At 43.5% G+C, this 24492-nt stretch overlaps 1 protein-coding gene across 19 annotated transcripts in view; it reads right to left on the reverse strand.

The window, feature by feature from the left end:
* Positions 1 to 5040: 5040 nt before the first annotated feature.
* The window catches only part of LOC110490235 (transcription factor EC), a 50213-nt gene continuing 30761 nt past the window's right edge, over positions 5041 to 24492 (reverse strand). Inside the window, exons 1-8 of one of the 19 annotated variants that reach the window (XM_090200312.1) lie at positions 21467 to 21834; positions 15447 to 15698; positions 13198 to 13299; positions 11040 to 11163; positions 9755 to 9811; positions 9364 to 9439; positions 8336 to 8483; positions 5041 to 6266 (exon numbers count right to left, since the gene is read on the reverse strand). In XM_090200312.1, the coding sequence (XP_090056438.1) occupies positions 5811 to 6266; positions 8336 to 8483; positions 9364 to 9439; positions 9755 to 9811; positions 11040 to 11163; positions 13198 to 13299; positions 15447 to 15698; positions 21467 to 21523 (1272 nt within the window). In that variant the 5' untranslated portion in view covers positions 21524 to 21834 and the 3' untranslated portion in view covers positions 5041 to 5810. Of the gene's footprint in view, positions 6267 to 8335; positions 8511 to 9363; positions 9440 to 9754; positions 9812 to 11039; positions 11164 to 13197; positions 13300 to 15446; positions 15714 to 16196; positions 16558 to 20563; positions 20706 to 21466; positions 21835 to 24492 lie in introns of those variants that run through there. The other 18 variants (XM_090200317.1, XM_090200316.1, XM_036944533.2 and 15 more) reach the window with 18 other exon arrangements.

Consider the following 24492-nt stretch of genomic DNA (forward strand, 5'->3'; position numbering starts at 1 on the left):
GGTCCCAATCAGGTCATCTCTGTGTCTCTGTCCCTCCCTGGTAGAGATTAGATTTAACTGGGCTCAGTGGTGGCCAGACAGACACTCACTCTGTGTCCCAAATGGCAACCTTTTCCCCTATATAGTGCACTGTTTTTGACCATAGCCCAACACGGTGCCATTTGGCACGCAGCCTCAGTCCCATCTCAGGTAATGAATCCGCTTTGGACGGACGGTCTCGTCGGAAGGCTTTACCCTCCAAACGCCCAGAGCTGGGATTGCCCACGACGGGCCGTGGAGAGATTAAGAGTCAATGTAATGAGAGCAAAAGAGGTTATTTTAGATCCTTTGTCTCTCGTCCAGTCCTCTCACTCTGTACGGAGACTGACTTAACGTCTCACAAACTCCACACGGGCCAATCACATTGAATTCTTTCTTCATCATTCCTCTCGCTCCTCTCCTCCCTCGGCCGGCCTCCTCTCTTTCGTTTTTTTCCCCTTTTCCCTACACCTCTGTTTTCCCTTGCGTCCATCCATCCATCCATCCATACCCACTCATGCATACGATCCCATCTCCTAAGATCTTTGGAATATGGAAAAATGCACACACTACTACTCTGCAAACATGGTAATAGGTATAATAGTGTCAGGTCTTGCATTTAATAAACAATTACCCATCAATTATGAATGAAGGCCCAGCGATGGCCTGGATTCCTGGGTGAGGGAGGAGAGGAGAGGGAGATAAAGAGGTGGATGAATAATGTAGACGAGTAGAAAGATGCCCATTGGAGAGAAGAGGCGCCCACCAAACGCCTCGGCCCACACAGCTAGGGCCAATTATCTCACTGTGGTAATGATCATCATATCAACCCCAAACTTGGCTGACATTTACCCACACGTCACGCCCTGCACCTCGCCTCACCTCATCTCTCTCTTGACTAACACACACTCACTTACGCCGGAGACGCGCAGGAGAATAGACAGACACACACACTACAGCACATTGTCCAATTGCACTCTCCACTGTTAGATTCAACTTTTTTTTTTCTCTATTTTTTTTTTTTACAGAATATTTTTTGCTCGGTTGGTTTCCCCCTCAGGTGTTTGGGGGGGTTCGGGGCGGTAAGGGTTCTGGTGTTGGCAGTTAAAGCAGCGACCGTCATAGCCTTAGACCTGTCGCTCCCGTTTTGAATTACAAATCAATCAGGGCCTTCCATGGCCACGGCCCCGCCGTCCCCCCGCCCACCGTTCCCGCCAACCCCACTGCCCCACCAAGGTCACCCAGATTACAGAAGGTTACCAGAGGGAGAACGAGGAAGAGTGGGAGAGGGGGCCAATGATGGGAGGATTAGCATAGCAGTTCCCAATAGTGGAGGAATTAAACGGGGAAAGTTAGACGCTAACCCAACAAAACGGACCTGCTTTTCTGCTCCATTAGAATACGTTAGCCGGAGATATTATGGATGGAGAGGGGGAGTCTGAGAAGGGACTTTTTGGCCCCCTCGGATCAGAGGCTGGGCCGGAGGTGCTAAAGGCAAACCGGTAGTGTGGAGAACGAGGCCGAATCAGGGAGCCACAATTGAACCCCAATTGGGCCCCAGTGGATGGCTCCTCTATGGGCCAAGGCTGGATAACACGGACATCTTGGATCCCTGGTGGATCCCCAATGGCTCCCTCAGGCCCTCCTTGTAATGGGATCAGAGGCAGCTAGGACCCAGCCTGGACACAGTGCAGCTAGACACACTATTAGCCGAGTCTGTGGCATAAAGGAGGCTGCCGGCTGCAACTACTTCATCAGTACCTTCCTTCTTATAGTGTAGTTCTTGGTATGTTCATAGACGTGCGTATAGACATCTGGCCATGTAATTGAATGTATGTCCATACGCATGACTATATGCCTAGGCTATTCATGTGAACACCCATATAAAATAGTGAGTTCAAAAATTGTTCCTCTTTTTTTCATTTAATTTGAACACTGAAAGAGAGATATGCAGAGGGATCACATTAACGTTTCAGAGAAACCTTGATACGGTTTGTCCTGGCTTCCTGCACGGAGATATTAACTGACTGCATGAATGCTACAGTGCTCTGTTCTCTCTGTCGGTGGTTGGATTGACATTTTCCTAATGATGTGCTTTCTTTCTCTCCTCCATGTCCCTCCACTCACCTCTCAGCCCCGCCCACTGATTTAAAACACATTCAACTGTAACCGCCTGCCTTTCTTGTCAGAATAAAACAAAAACTGCGGTTCGAGACACCTTTGGTCCCCCCCCCCCCCCCCCCCCCCCCCCCCCTCCCGCGCCTCCATCTGTTGAACATCTGGAATTGTGTGGCTCAAATAATTGGAAGTCAATTTGTTTGAAGTTATGTTTTGGCATCTGTTTCGATTCATAAAAACCTCTGGAAATGGCATTAATTTAATAGCGCTTCGAAGCCCAGCTGGTTATTTTTCATCCATTTGTGTTCCGTCGTTAATGCAATGGTTTGCTGGCATGTGACGTGGGAGTTTGTGAGAGACTGGTCATGGTGTGGTCTCGCCTCGTAAAGGCTCAATGGACTGGAGGCCCAGCCCCGAAGGATCATGGGATGTATTGTGGTGGTACTGTACAGCATGGCGGAGGGGCGCTACAGTATCTGCAAATATCCAATGACACTCTGGCTCTGGTCAAAAGTAAGCTATTATATTATAGGGAATACGGTGTTATTTGGCATTGGTCAAAAGTACTGTACTAGATTATCAGTGGAGTGCAATTTGCCATATGTATCCAGTACCCAGGATCTCTGGATCAGAACCAGCATGTTGTTTACCACACGGCAACTCTGAGTCCAGGCATGAAAATACATATGACACTGCTGTCACTTTGTTACTCACAGTCAAATGTCATTGAACTTTGTGCACAAGCCTTGTCACAGGCCAGAGGATGATGGCCGTTTGTAAAAATGTATTTTTTCCCCCCCTCCTGCTCGGGTTGGTGTGGCAGGTGAGGAGGTGAGAATATGGTGTGTGTCAGAGTGCCTGTTGTGTTCCAGAGTTGCCATTGGCAGCTTCAGCAGGGGGAAGCATTGTAGCACGGCTACGCTGGCAGCTGTGGCATGCTGTACAGGAGACAGCTCTGCTGCATCCGCGTCAACCTTCGTGGGAAAAGGGGTAAGAAAAGGTTAGCCGCGCTAGCACCTCGGAGGTTCATTACATCAATTGGGTTCATAAGACTGGTCTTTATTGGAGTCCATATACTGTACATCTAGAAGAAACTCAAATGTACTTGTAATTTTACTGGCGTAAATGTTAAAATTAAAATATGTTCATAATTATTTTTTTAATATACTAGAATGGAAGGAGTTAATTAACATTAACATGAAAGCCTTTTGGGGTTTGTTCGTTCGCCTCGCTGGTTAAATCAACCACAATAACTCTCTGGGTTTGTATTGGGATTGGTAAAACGAGAGCTTTGGGTATTTGACCAGAGTACACAGCATACTGCTGCCACCTACTGGTGAACTATGGCATTGAACTACTCCTGCTTCAGGAAGTGGTGAGGTTATGCTCTGCTACGCACGGAAGTTATACAATAAAGCAATGGAAAGATTGTTTTACAAACCACACAGTTTTGGCAGTTATTCTAGTAGAGGAATAATTATAATCTCTGTCGTATGGAGAAGGTTAGACAGAGGGCATGGCAGCACCATATCAAGGAAGGATTTAAATATTATATACTAATCTGTTTTACATCTTTAAATAAAATCTGTTTTTACATCTTTACATTCATCTTTAGTTATTGAATGTATCGGTTAATGTTTTCTATATTAAACTGTTATCGGATACTCTTAATAATGTATGACTGTATCCCTGTCTTGCCCCTGAGTTTCCAAAGCTGTGGTTTAATGATATTCCAAATCAAACTTCCTAGTTCTGATGTCACCGTTGCCTCAGGCCACATCACTGTTTGAAGACCTTGAGTAGAAGCCCTTGAACTTTGCTCAATATGATCTTTGATGAAGCAAGGATTCTGGACAGGGTTGAAATGCATACAATCTATGAAATGTGTTGATTATTTTAGTCACATAATGATAAGGTTGTGTATACAAATGATGTATTTTTTATTTATTTTTTGCAATAGGATAGTATCTGGAGATATTCATATTGACATCAAAATGTAAATTGTGGCCTTTGGAAAATTAATTTTTAAGTCAATCAAAATTCTCTGAGACCCTCCATGTTTTCTCCTTAATGAAAATCCATATTTACCTTCCCATAATTGCGTTGGCCAATTACCTGTAAACATCACTCACATCGCTTTGTAGTTGGGCTGTCTATATTGAATAATGATTGGGTGTTCCATTTTATGCTGTAGCTAGAGAGGAGATGCAAGCAGGAATCTTTCAATTTCATTATGGGAGAAACACACCAGCTAAAACATTCATTTAGAAGAGCTTTGATGAGGAACACTGGGTATCCAATGAAACACATTGAAATGTTGCTTTTGTCTAAAGATTTCAGCGTTATACGTATCCAAAACAAGTCTGACTAAACTTTTATGAGTGAAGTTTAGATTTTATTTTAAGCAACTGTTTTGATTTAAAAACCAGTCATCTAGCTTCTTCAGAGAACTTTTAACGGACAAGTTTCTTTAAAGCCTACTCTCTCCTCGCCTTTAATTCGGCCTTTTCCCCTGTCCTTAAGAGCCCATCACTCCTCGTTTTCCCATTCTCTCTGTCCTCTCTCTGTCACTCATTTACTGTCTGTCACCCTGGGTGAAACCCTCATTTTACCCACACCTTCCTCTGTTCAGACACAGCTCCCCTGCATGGCCCTTTATTCATCGTTTTAGCCTCACAGGTCTAGCCTCCTCTGATTTAGTGATAATCAACCTTTCTGTCACTCTTCCTGGTTCATAACTGAACTGAACTGTTCCTGTTGGATAGGAAATGATGAAAGTTAACGGGTGTCCATACTTTTTTTTGATGATAGAGCAGGGCGTTCTATTACAAATTACACACGAGAGGTTTTGTGTTGGGTATGTGGTGCGCGTGTGTGATTGTAATGACAAAACGGCAAGTCTGATTTATTTGAAAAAAAAGGGGTTTATTATATTTTCCACACCCCCACCAATAGAAAAGAGAGCATGTTAGATAATGTCATGTTTTTTGGGAATACATGGATTAAAACACATATAAATACATGAAACATTTTATAAAAATAAATGTAAAGATGAACGAAGGACGTGTTAGGCTTTTTCGGCTAGTATCACTGTTCCATTTTCATTTCTGTTTTTGATAGAGGAACCACCAGTAACTAGCTCTCGATAGGGCCCATCAGTGAATCTCAATGGTTTAAAGTCCTTTTATACAATAACAGTAATACTATACCTCTGAAAAGGAAACAATCCTCTTTTTGGCATGTCGCAAAGACACATGATAGGTACAGTGAAGTAGTCTGCATAGTTTACAGTGGTGTTCAACAACCCCAGTGTTCAATGCACTGTGGAGCAGTATTATATGACCAGTATGGACCGATTGTCTTTCTCCCTTTTTCTCATGAGTCTGGTTCTGTCTGCGAGGCAGAGGTGCTGTATGCACTCTCGATCAAAGTTTTCAAAAAGTGGAAGTGCCAGTGGTAACTAACCCTGGTCCTGGAGAGCCACAGGGGGTGCAGGCTCCGGCCCAGCACTAACACACCTGAGCCCACGAATCAAGCTCTCAATGATTCGAGCTGGTCAGTGGAATCGGATGTGTTGGTGCTGGGCTGGAACAAATCCCTGCACCACTTTGTGAGGGTGACCAACTGCTGTTTGTCCCTTGACCTTTGACACGGGGTCGCGGAGGGGTCAGGGATCATAGGTCATCGTCGCCATCGTCCGAGCTGAAGCTGCTCCTGTGACTGGAGTCCTTGGAGGCGTCGGGCGAGCCGGCGGAGAGAAGCGGGTCGGTGCCGAAAGGCGAGAGCGGGTTGTCCATGAGGATCTCATCTAGCCGTTGCTCCTCTTTGAGCGTGGAGCTGAAGAAGTCTGTGAAGTGAGAGAGCGGGTCGGAGAAAGTGGTGGAGTCATCAACCACCCCCTGACCCTGGTCTGTAACCCCGGTGACCATGGCTGGCATGGAGGTCCTCTGGAGGTACTCCCCGTTCAGTTCTTCCTGGTACAGGGGTGGCTGGAGACCCTGCAGTGACTGGGGAGCCAAGGGCTGCTGCTGTTGTTTTTGTTGTTTGAGGAGGTGGGAGGAGAGCTCTACAGTACCCAGGGCAGTGGCCATGCTGGGGAGGCCATGAGCACGGGCCTGGATCTCCAACTCCTGAAAAGCACAGAAAGGGACCAAGGATCAGGACAGTGTTATTCTCAAAAACATATGAATGGGAACAGTGTTGAAGAAGAAGACTTTTAATGAAGGAGATTACTTTTCTCAGAATGAGCTCGGTACGAGTTGGCAACCCTCACACACACACACACACACATGGGTGCATACACATTACACACATACACTCCCCCCTGACACACACGCACACATCCCTCATAGTCTGGTAGATTATTATGGATTGACTTTAGAACTTCTTCGGGATCGGGGACAGTTGAGCTAATGTAGACTAATGCGATTAGCATGAGCTTGTAAGTAACAAGAACAATTCCAGGACATAGACATATCTGATATTGGCAAAAAGCTTAAACAGTGAAATAATACCATGCTATTGTTTGAAGAGAGTGCACAATTTTGAACATGAAAAGTTATTAATAAACAAATTAGGCACATTTGGGCAGTCTTGATACAACATTTTGAACAGAAATGCAATGGTTCATTGGATCAGTCTAAAACTTTGCACATACACTGATGCCATCTAGTGTCCAAAATCTAAACTTGCCCTGGGCTGGACAAATACAGTATGGCCTTTCTCTTGCATTTCAAAGATAATGGTACAAAAAATAAAAAATAAAATAAAAAATAATAATTGTTTTTTTCTTTGTATTGTCTTTAACCAGATCTATTGTGTTATACTCCACTACATTTCTGTTCACATTTCCATGAACTTCAAAGTGTTTCCTTCCAAATAGTACCAAGAATATGCATATCCTTGCTTCGGGGCCTGAGCTACAGGCAGGTAGATTTGGGAATGTCATTTCAGGCGAAAATTGAAAACAAAAAAAGGGGGCAATCCTTAAGAGGATTCTAATAGCACTCTAATGTAGCGGAGGCCAATCCATTTCATCTACCCCTCGTCTCCAGACCCCCCTCTCAGGAAGCAGCCAGGGCCCTCGGGGTTTGTGTCATAAACATGACAGGGAGGAACCGATGACAAAACCTCATCAATCAGCAGCAGGTCAGCAATATGGTTCACGTCTCCCCATCGGCGCTCTACTGGCAGTAACAATATGGATAATAGTCTGTTGTCAGTCCGCCTTGGTAACGGTTAACCTAGCATGTCGTTTTGCAAATGTTTTTTTTTTTTTTTTTTAAACACGGGGGATGAAAAAAAAGTGTTGAGGAATGCGATGCCAGTTGGAAGCATCACTGTTCCCACGTCACGTGATGCAAAGTTACAACCATCTGTTTTTCTCCGTTTAAGCATCTTTCTGCAGGATTCCAACAGTGTATTTAAGTAAGACTAGCTGGGATGTTTCTGTGGGTGATGCGTGGCGTTGATGCCGTCTTTCTCCCCACAGTCTGTTATCAACTGTCTTAGCACTTATTTGGGCTAACACTGTGAAGCTAGCACTCTGTTAAATGCTTTCGTTAGCTCCCTCCACACAAAATGTCTCTTTACGCCTCTTGACTTTCGTGTGCTTTGTTGCTCTCGACATCCTTTAGGGTGACACTGTTACAATGAGGGTGACACTGTTACAATGAGGGTGACACTGTTACAATGCTTGGCTCTGCTCTGCTGCCATGTCAATCCCTAGTCGCCCCGGTTTAACGCATCATTTTAGGGCGAGGGGAAAGTGGGGGGAGAGAGGCATGACTCTGGGCATTATTATGACTCACAATCTAATTCTGACCTTATTCCTCCTTCCGGACGGAGGGAGCCGAAGTCTAACACTCTGTTTATTAATCAGGTCATTATTGTGTCTTGGAGAGGAGAGGTGGAAGAGAAGAGAGGTGATGGGGAACTGCTTGACAAACATCAATACGAGCAGGGCCGGTCTCTGCCAGGGAGTGGGGGTGTAAGGGTATGGGGGTTAGGTAGGTATAGAGCACTGAGCTGGCTGGGGAAGGGGTGGGGGGGGGGGGGGGTGTCTCTATTGAGCATCAGGGCCGTGATGGTGTGCATTGGCATGGTGTTAAGGATGAGGAAGTCGCTGGGTTGGGGATCTGTAGTGGACGGAGAGCCGGGTTTTGAGGGCGTCTGTCTTTCTCTCTCCCGTAGTCCATACCTGGATCCTGAGCAGTAGCCTCCTGTTGGCCTGCTCCATCTTCTTCTGCCTGTTCTCCAGCTCTCTGGCGTGCTGCTGCTCCTTCTGCAGCCACTTGATGTACTCCACCGACGCCTTGAGAATGGTGCCTTTGTTCCAGCGCATATCACTACGGCAGAGGGACATAAAAGATAACCTTTTATTCACCGCCTCAGCGGAATGTTCTGTACAAAAACTTATGCAGGAACCCATTTTTTTATTTTTTATATATGAATAAGAAATGGTGATTTACATGGCCAATTATTCATTCTCGGACATTACATCCAGCCTTCGAATGGGAATTTTAATAGAATAGTTAAGTATAAGTACGTCTACAGAAAGTCCATTCTGGAACCGCTTGTATGGTAAAATTAATCCTCAAGTAAAAATAGGTGTCGGAAGAGGGGGGGGGGGATGTGACTTTGGAAGAAGCCAAGAGTGCAGGCCCCGTTCCCTGATACCATTACTTTTTAAAAGCAGGACACAGTTGTAAAATGCACCTTTCTTTGGAACAAGACGTTGGTCTGCTCCACAGCTAATAATCTTCTTTATCTTGTCTTAATGGCACGGCGACAGCCGTAACCTTCCATTTAAATTCTATCAAAGGTTCAATTGTGGTTGGGCCAGTCGGATTCCAATTCCGGCTTCCGTATTCCACCCTAGTGGGCCAATTGTGCTCAAACTTTGATTTAAATGGGTGGTGGCCCTCTTTGCGTTTGACCCCAATCTTCATCATTGAGCTCTAAGCTGTAGTCTACTGTTAAGAACCCAAAGAAGATTCAGACTCACTACTTTGTAGAGCGTGAAGACTACAATAGCTACTCAAGTACACCCTTGAAATAGGAGCGAAATGTGCTCTTGAGTATTAATTTGAATTCAATGAACAACATTTAGCGGGCTGTGCTTCGTTTTTGAGATGCTTAACAGCAGCCAGGCATGTGTACATCTATTCATGGCAATAGACTTGATCATGGGGAGTTGCTTTGCAATATTGAGTCAGGTTAACTTACGGGTCATTCGACTTTGGTATCATTGTTCCAAGTTCTTTGATTCTGTAGTTGATGTTGTACCTTCTTCTTCTTTCAACTGGTGTGTGTGAGAGAGAGAGAGAGAGAGAGAGAGAGAGAGAGAGAGAGAGAGAGAGAGAGAGAGAGAGAGAGAGAGAGAGAGAGAGAGAGAGAGAGAGAGAGAGAGAGAGAGAGAGAGAGAGAGAGAGAGAGAGAGAGAGAGAGAGAGAGAGAGAGAGAGAGAGAGAGAGAGAGAGAGAGAGAGAGAGAGAGAGAGAGAGAGAGAGAGAGAGAGAGAGAGAGAGAGAGAGAGAGAGAGAGAGAAAATTAAGTTACTTTAGTGCCCCACACAATGTTTCTGAAGGTACTCTGTATTGAGTGGGGCGGCTCATACTCAAGTTGTGGTTGTCTTTCTTCTGTCGTTCTTTGGCCATCACTCTCGTTTCATGTTCTGTGAAACACAAAAAAGAGCACAGGCTTATAAGAAACGCACACAGGGCATAAAAGAAGCTCAGACCACAGACACAGAGCCTGAACCTTCCACAGAGCCTGAACCTTCCACAGAGCCTGAACCTTCCACACAAGCACACTCGCACTCAGTGAAAGGACACGATTTATCCAGCTCGCTCCCAGCCCGCCTGGCATACATAGCATCGTCTCTTCTCTTTGGTTCATTGTGAAAAATCTGTGTCCTCTTTTAAGCCACTCAGCCTGGCAATTAAGTCCGCTTAACAAATTTGCTGATCTACCCATGAGGGGGAAAGGCATGCTATAGCGTTCATATTCACGTTCACATTTCTCCCAAATGATATAATCAGAACCTGTGATTGGATTTCTCAATTCGTCTCCGTTGATTCAATAAGGTCATTTAGACCTCTGTAACTGCCCGTTGTCCGACCGCACACTTATATGAAAAATATACTGATTCACTTATTTTCTCGGCGGAGCTAATTCAATTAGCTTTACTTGATGCATGGCATTCATAAACCGCTTCTCAGAGGTCCTTTGTGTTGGGGACCAGAACACAAAATAATCCATGGTGCGTCCATAGGTTATGAACCGAGGCCATTGATAATTAGGGATGTGAGTGATACAACCGTAATCCAAACACTACACATTTAAGGGAAACATCTATTTTCTACATGGAAACAGTAGTCTGTATAGAATAGCTTGTATAGGATGAATGCTGTACACGTCAGGGCTAAAGAAGAGGGCTTTCCCAGTAGAACATGGTACTCTATAGACCTCTACTGCAGTCTCCCATTGGTCGGTAATAGACTGTGGGACCACCTTATTAGACTGGAAGGCTCGGTTTTGGTTAATCCTGCCACCAGATTTAGGATTTGTGCATTTAGGACATGCCGCCTACACAGCATTTTGTCTTCGTTTTAGTCAGCCAAAGAACAAAAAATGGCTAAATGGATTACTCTTTCTCGTTTCCTGTTGTCGTGCACCTTAAAAAAAATGCTAAACGTATTCATTCATAAAAAATAAAAAAAATGAGATGCCAGTAACTGACATGATTTGTCAGGAATGTGTTTCCTAAAGTGTTGTATTTTTATGCTACAGTATGTGCTTGAGTTTCACACTTCTATCCTCTTGAAACATGTCGATGTGATCATGCATAGATTCTCTTTTGATGCATTGATAATCTGCAGCGCTATGAAGTGTGTTCGTACCTGTGACTTCCCTTTTAACAGTAGTGAGCATAGTGGGGCGTGAGGTGGGTGTCATTCGGCCATGAGGGGCTGTAGTCATACCTGGTTCACCCCCATAGATGTCCAGCATGCTGCTGCTGAGCACCTGGAGAGGAGGGAAGGAGAGGAAGGAGATGTCAGGGAATGGTTGAAACACAGACACACAGACACAGGGAGAACATTTCATTCAGACTCAGCGACCTCAAGTTCACAAAGTCATTGAAACTTTTGGAAGCAGGTTGACATCGGCTCATTTGAAAGCTTTGAACGGGTAACGGGAATTTGTACGGTTTCAGATGAGGTTGGGCGTGAGGGCAATCACAGCACCGTTGGCAGTCCTATTGCTTCTCAGCCCTCAGGGCATTGCTTTTGTGTGATCCAGCAGGAGAGGCTAGGGGCCTCCATGTCTCCCCACCAGTGGCCTGCCTGACCACAGCCTTGTCTGGGTCCCCTAAGGCCCTCTCAGGTCCTTCTCTGGGAGTACGACCTAGCTCCCTGCCCCCGTTTACTAGCCTAAAATGGCCATTATCAGTGACCACTATGACTACTCTGCTTGAAAGGGCCCCAGAACACAGAGGCGTCTGTGTGTTCAAAATAGCACCCCACTGGATGAAAGCCGGGTCATAACCCGCCCAAACAGACACCAAACTGTTTTTCTACACCGCTTATCCACTGTGAGAAAATAGGCATATATTTTCCAAACAAGCGGGACAACGACAGTCTCTTTTCGGGACTCTGTTGGAATGCTGAGAGATATGTGGGCCTCTGACACACACTGTATGCATGTCCAATCTTAGGGAGCTGTGTATTTCTAGGAATCCTACAAAAGCCGGCACAAGCTGTGTAAAAGACAATTTGTCACTGTGCATGTGTGAAATTCAGTTCCTAGAGTAGTGTAGAGAGGGATAAGAATAGAGGTCAAGTTATGGGAGGGAAGGAGGGGGTGGGAGGAAAATAAGGAACGGCAGACATTTCAAAACTTACAGTTGGTTTGCTTTGCCTGTAGATGGCTTTCTCTCTCTCATTATCTCTAACGGGGGGGGGGGGGGGGTACTTATCAAAATGAAAGATTGCGACAGTCCCCCGACTGCTCACTCACATCGTAATCACTTCAATCCGCTCCCATCTGTGTTCCTGGGATATGTTGACATGGCAAAACGACGTGATGCATCGTACTGTATGACTAATTAAAATGAATTGATCCATTTAAGCGCGCTATCATTTCAGAACAAGCCCGTCGGGAGTGTAGGCATTAACCCAATCCAATGCCTCACTGCCTCACGCTAAATCTCTCCTCCTCTCCCTTTTCTTCCGGTCGCTCTGATCTTCACTCTCTACACCCCCCTCCCCCTGTCTTGTCTTTCATACACACACACACACACACACACACACACACACACACACACACTCCTCCGCTTTTCTGTCACCCTGTTGTTCCTCTCTGTTTCTATGTGTGTGTTTATGTGCATGCCTGCCCGCTTGCCTCTGTCTGTCTCTCTCTCTCTATCTCTCTTCATCTCTCTCCATCTCTCTCTATCTCTCTCCATCTCTCTCCATCTCTCTACATCTCTCTGTCACATTCAATGCTGTGGAATCACAGACTTAGTGTTTATACTAGTTAACACATTATTCTCACACTGTCATCGTTTACCGTGTAGTTACGTGTATTGATATCACTTGTGGATTAATCTGTATTGTTCGACAGCTTGAGAAATGTGAGAAATGCTTTAATCCTCAACCCTGGTGAAATGAACTTTGACTCATCGGTGGACTTAATCTGACTTCACACAAAGCCAGCTCCTTTTTTCCCAAGCAAGTCAAGCCTGAAAGTTCATGTTTGGCAGAGGAAGTAGTTCTCACATCCCCCTTTAAAGAAGTCAGTTATGCAACTTAACTTTAAAGCTGAACTTGACTACTCAATATCTGAAACTTCATGAGTGTCAAGAAGATTAAGGATCTTCTGGGAATCACTTCTGGATCAAGGAATCATGTCAGCAAGAGTCAATAGACAGAAACACCTGCATGTCGATAGCATCGTTGCATTTCTTCTGTTTTTACCCTTAGTTTTGCAATTCAAATGAGTGTTTTTCCCTTTACATTTGCGATTGATATAATAGTTAATATGATCATTCATACTTACGTTGTTTTGCATTATGATGCTGGGATCCATACAATCCAAGCCCCTGTCATTGAACCCGGACTCCAGGCTAATCAAGTCATCAATAACGGCATCCATTGGAAACTAAAAGAAAACAGTCATATTGTACCAGCCTCAGTTCAGTTCGGATACATAACAACAGGTAATAAAAACACTAGGTGAGCTAATGCTCTCGCTGTAATTCAATGTAACATTTCTTTTTTGCATCATTCAGAGGGAGGGACAGTTAGGATCCTAATCCAATAACAGACATTTCTTCACCACCATGCTGGAAGAGATCAGCCGTCATGGTGGGAACAAAATGTTTGTCATCAAACTAGTTTCCTCCTTAACAGAGATTCTCTTTAGGAACTGAATCTCTGAAGTGATTGATGAGCATTTTAGAGAGAATGGGCGGGTCACTAGAGATAACTGAGTGGTTCACACAGCAGGAATCTCATGTCAAAGAGATTTAGGACTCTGTAATCAAACCTGCATTGTGTTATTAACTCACAGAATTATTTCTGGCACTGCAAGGACCTACTAAACAAAGACACTGAGATAAAACAAACAAATAGCGGGATTGATTGAATCCCAACACTAAATATCAAAGGTACAGTTGAAGTCGGAAGTTTACATACACTTAGGTTGGAGTCATTAAAACTAGTTTTTCAACCACTCCACCAGTTTCTTGTTAACGAACTATAGTTTTGGCAAGTCGGTTAGGACATCTACTTTTTGCATGACTCAAGTAATTTTTCAAACAATTGTTTACAGACAGATTATTTCAATTCACTGTATCACAATTCCAGTGGGTCAGAAGTTTACATACACTAAGTTGACTGTGCCTTTAAACAGCTTGGAAAATTGCAGAAAAGGATGTCATGGCTTTAGAAGCTTCTGATAGGCTAATTGACATAATTTGTCAATTGGAGGTCAATTGGAGGTGTACCTGTGGATGTATTTCAAGGCCTACCTTCAAACTCAGGGCCTTTTTGCTTGACATCATGGGAAAATTTAAATAAATCAGCCAAGACCTCAGAAAATAAATTGTAGACCTCCACAAGTCTGGTTCATCCTTTGGAGCAATTTCCAAATGTCTGAAGGTACAACGTTCATATGTACAAACAATAGTACGCAAGTATAAACACCATGGGACTACACAGCTGTCATACCTCTCAGGGAGAAGACGCGTTCTGTCTCCTAGAGATGAACGTACTTTGGTGCGAAAAGTGCAAATCAATCCCAGAACAACAGCAAAGGACCTTGTGAAGATGCTGGAGGAAACAGGTACAAAAGTATCTATATCCACAGTAAAACGAGTCCTATATCAACATAACCTGAATGGCCGCTCAGCAAGGAAGAAGCCACTGCTCCAAAACCGCAAGACTACGGTTTGCAACTGCACATGGGGACAAAGATCGTACTTTTTGGACAAATGTCCTCTGGTCTGATGAAACAGAAATGGATCTGTTTGGCCACTATGACCATCGTTATGTTTGGAAGAAAAAGAGGAACGCTTGCAAGCTGAAGAACACCATCCCAACCATGAAGCACGGGGGTGGCAGCATCATGTTGTGGGGGTGCTTTGCTGCAGAAGGGACTGGTGCATCATGAGGATGGAAAATTACGTGGATATATTGAAGCAACATTTCAAGACATTAGTCAGGAAGTTAAAGCTTGGTCTTAAATGGGTCTTCCAAATGGACAATGACCCCAAGCATACTTTCAAAGTTGTGGCAAAATGGCTTAAGGACAACAAAGTCAAGGTTTTTGGAGTGGCCATCACAAAGCCCTGACCTCAATCCCATAGAAAATGTACGGGCAGACTTGAAAAAGCATGTGCGAGCATGGAGGCCTACAAACCTGACTCAGTTACACCAGCTCTGTCAGGAGGACTGGGCCAACTTATTGTGGGAAGCTTGTAGAAGGCTACACAAATTGCTTGACCCAAGTTAAACTATTTAAAGGCGATGCTACCAAATACTAATTGAGTGTATGTAAACTTCTGACCCACTGGGAATGTGATAAAAGAAATAAAAGCTGAAATAAATAATTCTCTACTATTATTCTGACATTTCACATTCTTAAAATAAAGTGGTGATCCTAACTGACCTAAGACAGCGACATTTTACTAGGATTAAATGTCAGAAATTGTGAAAAACTGAGTTTAAATGTATTTGGCTGTGTCTGTAAACTTCTGACAACTGTACCACGATGAACACTTACTGAAAATCAAAACGCTCACTCACCTCACTGTCATGGTTTGATGCCAGGGTCAGCAGTGTAACAGGGCTGCTGGGGGTGCTGCCATCGCTGAGGGGGGCCAGGTGGCCGTTCCTCATCACTGGAACGGCGCCCAGGAGCTGCCCTCCCTGCCCAGTGGGGTGAGGGTGGCCCCCCTGTCCCCCGGCCACCTTGGAACCCAGCGTCAGGTACTGCTTGACCTGCTGACTCTGGGCCTGGTGTAGGTGGAACTTAGAGCCCTCCAGGTGGCTCTGGACCTGTTCCATACAGACCTAAGATCAGTTATTGGGTAACACAACAGGCAACGGTTACTATGTAGTCTCAAACAACAGTTCAGTGTTAGTATGCAATCTCAGATAGACATAAAAAAAAATTAAAAAGTCGCTGCTCAGTGCAGTCTCAGAGAGAGCACAGATAGTGCAGCAAGTCATGAGTCATGTTTCATCAAATTGTTCTCAATCATGTTTTACCCCTGAATCCTCTTGACTTCTCAAGCAAATGACGAACCAATCAAACTTTAGACAGGAAGTAAGAAGATGATCTACCGCAAGTGTAAAATGTTGTAACAGTAAGTACAGCATTAGCAGATGTTCCAATGTACTACCGTATCCTTCAAATGTCTATGCCCTAAATGTATACACACACCATACAACTACAACCAACTTACTAAACCAGTTATGAATATCTCAACAAAGTCCCCCAAGTTGACTTCATTGGAGTATGTATACTGTTGCTATTGAAACATGAATCCTTACATTGGAAACTCGGGCTCCGTCTCGCATCTTGTAGTAACTACAGTCACTTAAGTGTGGCATTCTCATCGGTCAGATAGAGACTGTCTTCAGGTCTGGTGTACTAGCTGTAGAGCTGCTCAAAGTACCAGTAGGATTGTGGTTAAGAGGCTGCTATCCGGTGGCTGTCCTGGTGAGTTGAGAGGTTGAGGACTGTCCCCTCCTGTCCTCAGCCAATGTCTTTATAAACTTCTTAAGGCTCTGCACTAAATTCACTAATTAGGCGAGAAGCCGGGCTATCCCTTAGTTTCCCTGCGTGATAATCACTTCAAACAGAGACTCATCAGATTACCCTCGGGTTTGATCCCAACAGGATATCTGCCCATGGCTTTTGCCTATATCTTGACTAATTCCGCCCTGTTTCTGTTTGGGAGTTATCGGCCAATCACAATTGACCCCTAGTTCTGACTCTCTGCGATCTCCTTCGGGGGGGTCTAGTAGTTGACTCTAGTACAATTGTTTCTTTCTTGTTCTTCTTTTTAAAATAATTTTGGACGGCCATTTCGACCACGACCCCTCCTTTGGCCAATCATTGTCTGTCAATTACTCTAAGAATAACCCGAGATGGACTATTCTGGGTGCTAATTTTAGTACTGTAACTATCGTGACCCTATTTTTATCCTCTTGCCTAAAAATGTTTCACTCTTGTCTAGGGCTATAAAGGGGATCATTGTCGTCCTTTTTTTTATTGGTTTACAGTCGCTTAACTATTTTGAGAAGAATTGGTTGATCATTGGGTTTGATTCCTCTCTACTATCAGTGAATTCCCGTGAGATTTTCATGACTTTACCATAAACCATTTGCCATGCTGGTTGACCTCCTGATAGTAGATGTTTGTCTCCTTTTAGCAGTAGCTTCTGGCTTTCTTCATCATTCCTCATTTAATCAATACAGAGAAGAAACAACTCAGGTCAACGTAGGTCGGTACCACAGTTGTAAAGTTGGAATCCTCGTCATCACACAGGAACATTCAGAAATGCTTTTTTTTTTTAGCTCCGGGACCGCAGCAGACAACTGTAAACGCTTGCTCCCCTTTACTCCAATACTAGTAACAACATCTTGAGGTTGTAAGAAAAAAAAAGAGGTCTGTACTACAAAACAAAAGTCCTAGAAGCACCTGATTTGACCACAGACACAGATGCACACTTTGCACATAACAATAGTATTGAATCAGCATTTTTGCTCAACACCAGTGCTGTCGTCTGTCGTCCACATAGCTCACATAGATGACTGGCCCTGCTCAGAATGGGCTCACGCACGACAATACTGAACTTGTCACCAATGAAGAGAGAGCAAGTCTCATCGCTGGCAGCTAAGGGCTAAACAAGATGCCATTTGTTACTCAATCAACATTCTTCAAGAGCGGATGGAAAGACTGCCAGCGTACTACACTCAGCTTGTTGTCTGAAGAGACAGAGGTTGTCCTTGGATTAATAGCCTTCTCTCTACTGTACATGCAGCAGGAGACACGCCTATTAGGTCGTTAGGGGACCTCTAATTAGATTCCACCAAGTAATGTATCTTCTGTCACTAATGCGCGGCATGACAATGACAGGACTGTGCATGAAGACAAGACACACTGCAGTTCACTAGGCACAGAATAAGACATGACTGGAGAATCGGCGATGTAGACGTTGGTAAATTACTTTGACACTCTTGAAAATGGAAGAGTTTGTGTCTATTCTTTTCCACTTGTTGGAACTGATTGTGACGTCCCTTCTTTCGTTCATTGGATTGTCGTGATCAGAGCCATATATTTAAAGAGTTAGGCCAACTTTTAGAATTGTGAATATTATTCTAATTCAAATTGTTTAAATATTCCCCAAGTAATGTTAATGGGGAACTAACATAGCTGCCATAGAATGTTGAAGTGTCATGTAAATGCATCATCATTTATACAACGGCTGGGTCTAATCCTGGATGCTGATTGGTTAAAATCACATTCCAACCAGTGTCTATTCCACAAGTTACCACCAGCTAAAGCAATGATGTTGAAATGCCTATTTACTCTGTTCCAGCTCACTGCACAATCCACTGTCTCATCAGCCCAGCCAGGCAATTTATAAACTTGATCTCCACTATAAAAGCATCTAGACATTATCTTCCATTTCTTTTATACTGGCATTTGGTTTTCAACAGCGGAGATTTGTATAAACCTTCCTCTCGTTCTCTCCAACATTTGCAACATTGTTTCAATATTGAAATTCAATCTCCATCTGTCCCATAGTAATGAATGTGTCAGGAGTCGGGACGAGACAGACAGGCAGACAGTTTATCTCAGCCAGTCAAAATCATGAATCAGCTGGCATAATTTTTATGGATATATACAATGAAATGTCAATGGAAAACAAAGTGATTGTGCTAGCTGTGTTGTTGGCTAGCTCCTCTGAACAAAAGTGTCCTGACGAGAGAGTACATTTTCTATGCCAGGCCAAATCGTGCATCATTAGCTCATTGTTATGGATGTATACAAACAAGTAAATGTAACTAAAAAACAGCTTAAACAAATGCAAGTGCAGCTACTTTGCTGTTTGACGTGACTGTAAGTTAGCCATAGTTGGCTAGCTAGCAAGCAAGGGATAAGAACGTTGCCAGACAGTATGGCAATGGAACATTTAGAACGAACAACTGGGTCGCATCCATAGATACAGAACAAAAAGACTGAACGACCGGGTCGCGTCTCTGACAACCGAACCAATAGAACGAACGACCAGCCGGCTCGGGTAGCAACCTTAGATTTGTGTCGGGACTACATCTCGTGAAATAGTTTTAATAAATTCTTCAAAATATATATTTTTTAATGAAAATAATATGTCCATCATTATTTGAATATGTTGGTAACCAGTTGTATAGAAGTGATAATGCCCTCGAAGCCGGTGTTTGGATGTCACAGTCGTTGTATGGAGGAGACCAAGGCGCAGCGTGATATGCCTACATTCTTCTTTAATAAAGAAAGAACACTGAACAAACTAACAACATAACAAACCTTGACGCTAATATGAGAAGTGAAGCCAGGCAACTAAACATAGAATAAGAACCCACAAATACCCTATGGAAAAATGGCTACCTAAATATGGTCCCCAATCAGCCTCTGATTGGGAACCAATTCAGGCCACCATAGACCCACATATACCTAGACTAACAAAACCCCTAGCTATACAAAAAACCCTAGACAATACAAAAACTAACATACCCACCCTAGTCACACCCTGACCAAAATAATAAAGAAAACAAAGTTAACTAAGGTCAGGGCGTGACATTGGAGGATATATTAGCACGTTTTCTGGCCCGAGACAAAGTGTCCTCCAAACAGTGGGTTCTCGGGCATTATCACTTAAGAAGAAACCACATTTGCCAGACTCTCTAAATATATGGGTCTGGTTGTGATGAATGGAGGACGCACCCACACCCTCTAATGGTTTGGACATCGCTTAGAATTATTTCCTCCTATGTCAAAATGACCCAAAATCATGTTTGTTTGTGCACTCGACCCATGCCACTATTCTGTCCCACTGTACAAAATACGTAGTTGAATGCAGTCCATGTCATTCCACTAGCATATACATCATCAAACAGTATTTCTAACAGACATTGGCGCTGTAGATGAATGCCTGCGGCAGACATATTGTGTACTCCCAATGCAGTTTGCTTATGATTGAATCAGAGCATAAATTTGTTGTTGTTTCGTTTGTTTTTCTAATGGCTGGTGGGGAGAACATCCATGAGAGCTTTGACTCCTATTAGGGCGGCAGCTGTGTCCTCTCCTTGTTTTCACTGCTTAAGCCACTAAAACGAGGAATGTCTCACAGGCAGAGAAGAGAGAGACAACTCACTGATCTGATCCATGGCTCACTCTAGGACTGACTTACTGTCTGTCTCCTACTTTGATGTATAACATGCCGCATTATTTCCCACAGCGTAGCTGTGATGGCGCTGATAAAGAAAGTGCATCACGCTTATGACATTTTCTGTCAGTTATGATAAACGAGAGTTAAATGGCATGAGCAGTACGTCAAAGTCAACAACAACAACAAAAAACACGAATAATGTATGGACAGATTTAGGCATCCCATTAAATGAGCTTTTATGCTGGAGACGGTCATAAAAAGTTGGGATAAAGTCATTTTCAAGACGAAACTTGGTAAAAAAAAAAACATTCCCATTCTACCAACATCAAGTAAGACAGCGCAAAAGTAACTAAGAACCTAATATCCACTTTAAACATCAAAGACGTTAATTTATGTTTTTAACATATAAAAGTACTCTACAAACTAGACATAATATCCACACTCAAATCTACTTTCAACTGTGACTAAGTTGCGCTGATTTACCTCGGTATGTACTTTCTCCTTGAAGTCAGATAGTGAAGCCCTGCAGTAGCACAGTGATCTATGGTCTTTGATAACACCTCTGCATGTCACAGAGCTCACTCCCAGGTAGCTACTGTTCACTATTCTAGACGGCCAGCTGTTGTTTAACTCAGTTTCACTCTTACACAAGTTCTTGTTTCACTTCAGAAAAATCTGGATTATGAAACACAGGGTTATTATTTCACTTGGACAGGCTTTGGCAATTCTGGACATAACCTTATAACCTCACAACTGTTGGGATTCATTTCTACTATGAATCCCAAATTTTAGTGTTATATTGACCAACTTAAAAATGCATGAAGTATTTTGAAGTAATACTACTACAGTAATGTTGTGCAGTAATGCTCTTTCTGTGGTGTAGATACAGACAGATATGTTCGCAGACATGGTTCCTGTGGATATGCTGAGGCAGCTAACCAGTTAATAGCCGTGACCACACATCTGAGATTGTATGGAGGGAGGAGAGATAATTCCACACTGAGTAGAATTGCCCTTTTTTGGAATGTCAGTCTTGAAGAGCATGCTCTTTGGAGCTGTGTGTGTGTGTGTGTGTGTGTGTGTGTGTGTGTGTGTGTGTGTGTGTGTGTGTGTGTGTGTGTGTGTGTGTGTAAGTAGTAAGTGAGTATTATATAGGTCACACAGAAAATGCCATTACAATAACCCACCATACATAGACACCCCATCAACCAAACACTGCATTTACACTTGTAGCCAAGCTGCGAGTACCTCCATATGCATACAGTATCCTGGGTGAGACTGCAGAGACCCTTTCCCCCCCCCTCTCCTCCCTTTTTCACCCTCTCTCTCTCTTTCCCTATTTATCCCTCTCTATCCCCCTCTCTTTTGCCTGCTGATGTCACCTACCGGCAGTATCTGGATCTCAGTCAGAGTGATCACTTTGACCACACAGGATCGACTCATGGCTCCGAGAGTGACGGCCGCCCCCCTACAAACACGACTCAGGCAACAGAAGAAGAAGCGCTACCGTACTGCCTGCCTGTCAGGATCCCAGAAACAGAAAAGGGAGAAGAAGAGAGGTGCTGCCATGTTGTTCCAGGAAAGGAAGGTATGACACATCAGCGTTTTAGAGAGCAGGTCCGCTTCCTTCAAGTGTGTGTGGGCTTGCGTGAGCCAAGCACTCATTGCAAACCCTAACATTCGTTAGGAAAAGGCCTGACTGTGGCAGAAACACAGATAGCAGTTGGTCTGAAGCAGACAGGGGGGGATAGTTCTGTGTTCCTGCCTGAAACACTTTCAGCTCTGATTAGCACATTCCCCCCAGGTTATCTCACTTCCCCAGCAATCCCTTTACTACACACACAAACACACACACAGGTCTCACTGGGTCTCCAAGACACACACACACACACACACACACACAGACAGAGGACAGGTCACTGTTCTAACCCAAGGACACAGTCTGAGAGAGTTTACTATGGAAGCCCTTGGCAGGTCATCCAGAAGGCATTGTGCTTACCAGAACCTCTCTGTACCAGAAATACTGAGGACAGCAAAGTGGAAGCTTGTGTGACTTAACCTCTTGACCCTGAAGCATCAGATCATGTCAAAACAATCAGCGAAATGTCCAAGCCAACAAACACCTAGTCTGAGAAATTGATTATTCCACATTTCAGCAGAAGCATTGGAGGAATGAGACTGATAGTATTTTTTTAAACGCTTTCTCTGCCAAATATTCTGCAAAAACATGTTCCCTACCTCAGTCAAATCAATGCTTGTGATGATTGAATGCCCAAATAACTTTACACAGTTAAGTAAACGTATCAGAGCTGAATTTAAGTACAGTGTAATAAGGGTCAAATAGCATTACAATGATTACATTTCAAAAGCATCGTCTTTTATTTAACTAGACAAGTCAGTTAAGAACAAATTCTTATTTACAATGACAACCTAGGAACAGTGGGATAACTGCCTTGTTCAGGGTAGAACATTAGATTTTTACCTTGTCAGCTCAGGGATTTGATCTAGCAACCTTTCGGTTACTGGCCCAATGCTCTAACCACTAGGCTACCTGTCGCCCCAGAGTGCATGCTGTCTTTAGAGTGCATGCTTAACTTGACACTTAAAGGCTCCATTAAAGTCATGTCTCGCAGTGTCGGAAAGAGGCATATTGTTGTGAATTCTTTTTCTGGTGGGAGGCTTGTTTGTGACCTAATAAACACACATGTCTCTGGGCCTTAATGGTTCATGGTTTTGTTATTGTGGGAAATCCTTAAGCTGATACCGTTAGGCTACTGCCCTTAGTGGAGTTGTTGTGTTGACTGACTGTTTTAATTATCTGAACAAATGAGCAGTCAAATTGAAATGACACTTTAGTCAATGTTTTAGTGTGATTTTGTTCTTCGTTTAGTGGACATATTTTGTGGACAGGAAGTTCTCAACTGGGAAGGAAGTTGAAGTTCTCAGACAAGTGCTTGTTCAGCTCTCTCTCACTGTGTGTGTGTGTGTGTGTGTGTGTGTGTGTGTGTGTGTGTCCTGGCTGACCATTTTCCATTAATCTTGGGGCCCATCCAGAACGCTCACCTTTGTTAGTCCCACACACCACAGCAGGTATATTTAAAACATGAGCAAGGTACTTCCTGTAAGAGTTGGCCTGCTTCTGAGACAAGACTTCAAAGTCCTGCTCCCACATCTAAGGGCTGTTTTATCCTGCTAGAAAAGGAATGCATAATAGCCACTGCACCTCACTTTAATGATTCATATATAAATTAAATATTACAGCCACTTTAACATCAGTGCTATATATGTGTGCCTAACTGTTACCTTGAGCTTGATGTTGGTATAGGGGTGGTATGTGCCTGTACTGGAAATGTTGACCTTGTATTTGTAAAAAAAAAAAAACGCATGTACAGTAGCCTACGGTATATGGGGAACAGAGGGATGTGTACTGTGTAGATGGATATAGTGTTGATTGGTTTTAATGAAGACTAGCTTGTCCGTATCTATCACCATATCTACTGTACAACATAAAAAATCTGACAGCATGCAATAGATATTGTAAACTCTGATATGAGTGAATTAGAAATATCATTGCATTTCTCTAAATCAGTATGAGCATGCCATATAACATTTTAAGTGCACAGATGTTTTACTCTAGATAAACCTATAATTAGCTGATTAGTGTCAATATCTCTGTCCAACGTATATCTTTCAGGTTCTGTTTAAATCATCCATAGGCTAAAGAGGTCATCGAACACTGAATGGCCATGTGACGAACTAACAGTACCATCCACACATACACACATGCACACATACAGTACCAGTCAAAAGTTTGGACACACTTACTCATTCAAGGGTTTTTTCATTATTTTAACTATTTTCTACATTATGGTACAATAGTGAAGACATTACAACTATTAAATAATCATGTATTAACCAAAAAAGTGTTAAACGAATCAAAATCTATTTTAGATTTTAGATTCTTCAAAGTAGCCACCCTTTGCCTTGATACAGGTTTGCACACTCTTGGCATTATCTCAACCAGCTTCACCTGGAATGCATTTCCAACGGTGTTGAAGAAGTTCCTCTGCTGTCCAACTCATTCCAATCCATCTCAATTGGGTTGATGTCGGGGGATTGTGGAGGACAGGTCATCTGATGCAGCACTCCATCACTCTTCTTCTTGGTAAAATAGCCCTTACACAGCCTGGAGGTGTGTTTTGGGCCATTGTCATGTTGAAAAACAAATGATAGTCCCACTAAGTGCAAACCAGATAGGATGGCGTATCGCTGCAGAATGCTGTGGTAGCCATGCTGGTTAAGTGTACCTTGAATTCTAAATAAATCACAGACAGTGTCACCAGCAAAGCACCCCCACACAATCACACATCCTCCTCCATGCTTCAAGGTGGGAACCACACATGTGGAGATCA

Source organism: Oncorhynchus mykiss, chromosome 15, assembly GCF_057628025.1.
Source record: "Oncorhynchus mykiss isolate SJ-2025 chromosome 15, ASM5762802v1, whole genome shotgun sequence".
NCBI lineage: Eukaryota > Metazoa > Chordata > Actinopteri > Salmoniformes > Salmonidae > Oncorhynchus > Oncorhynchus mykiss.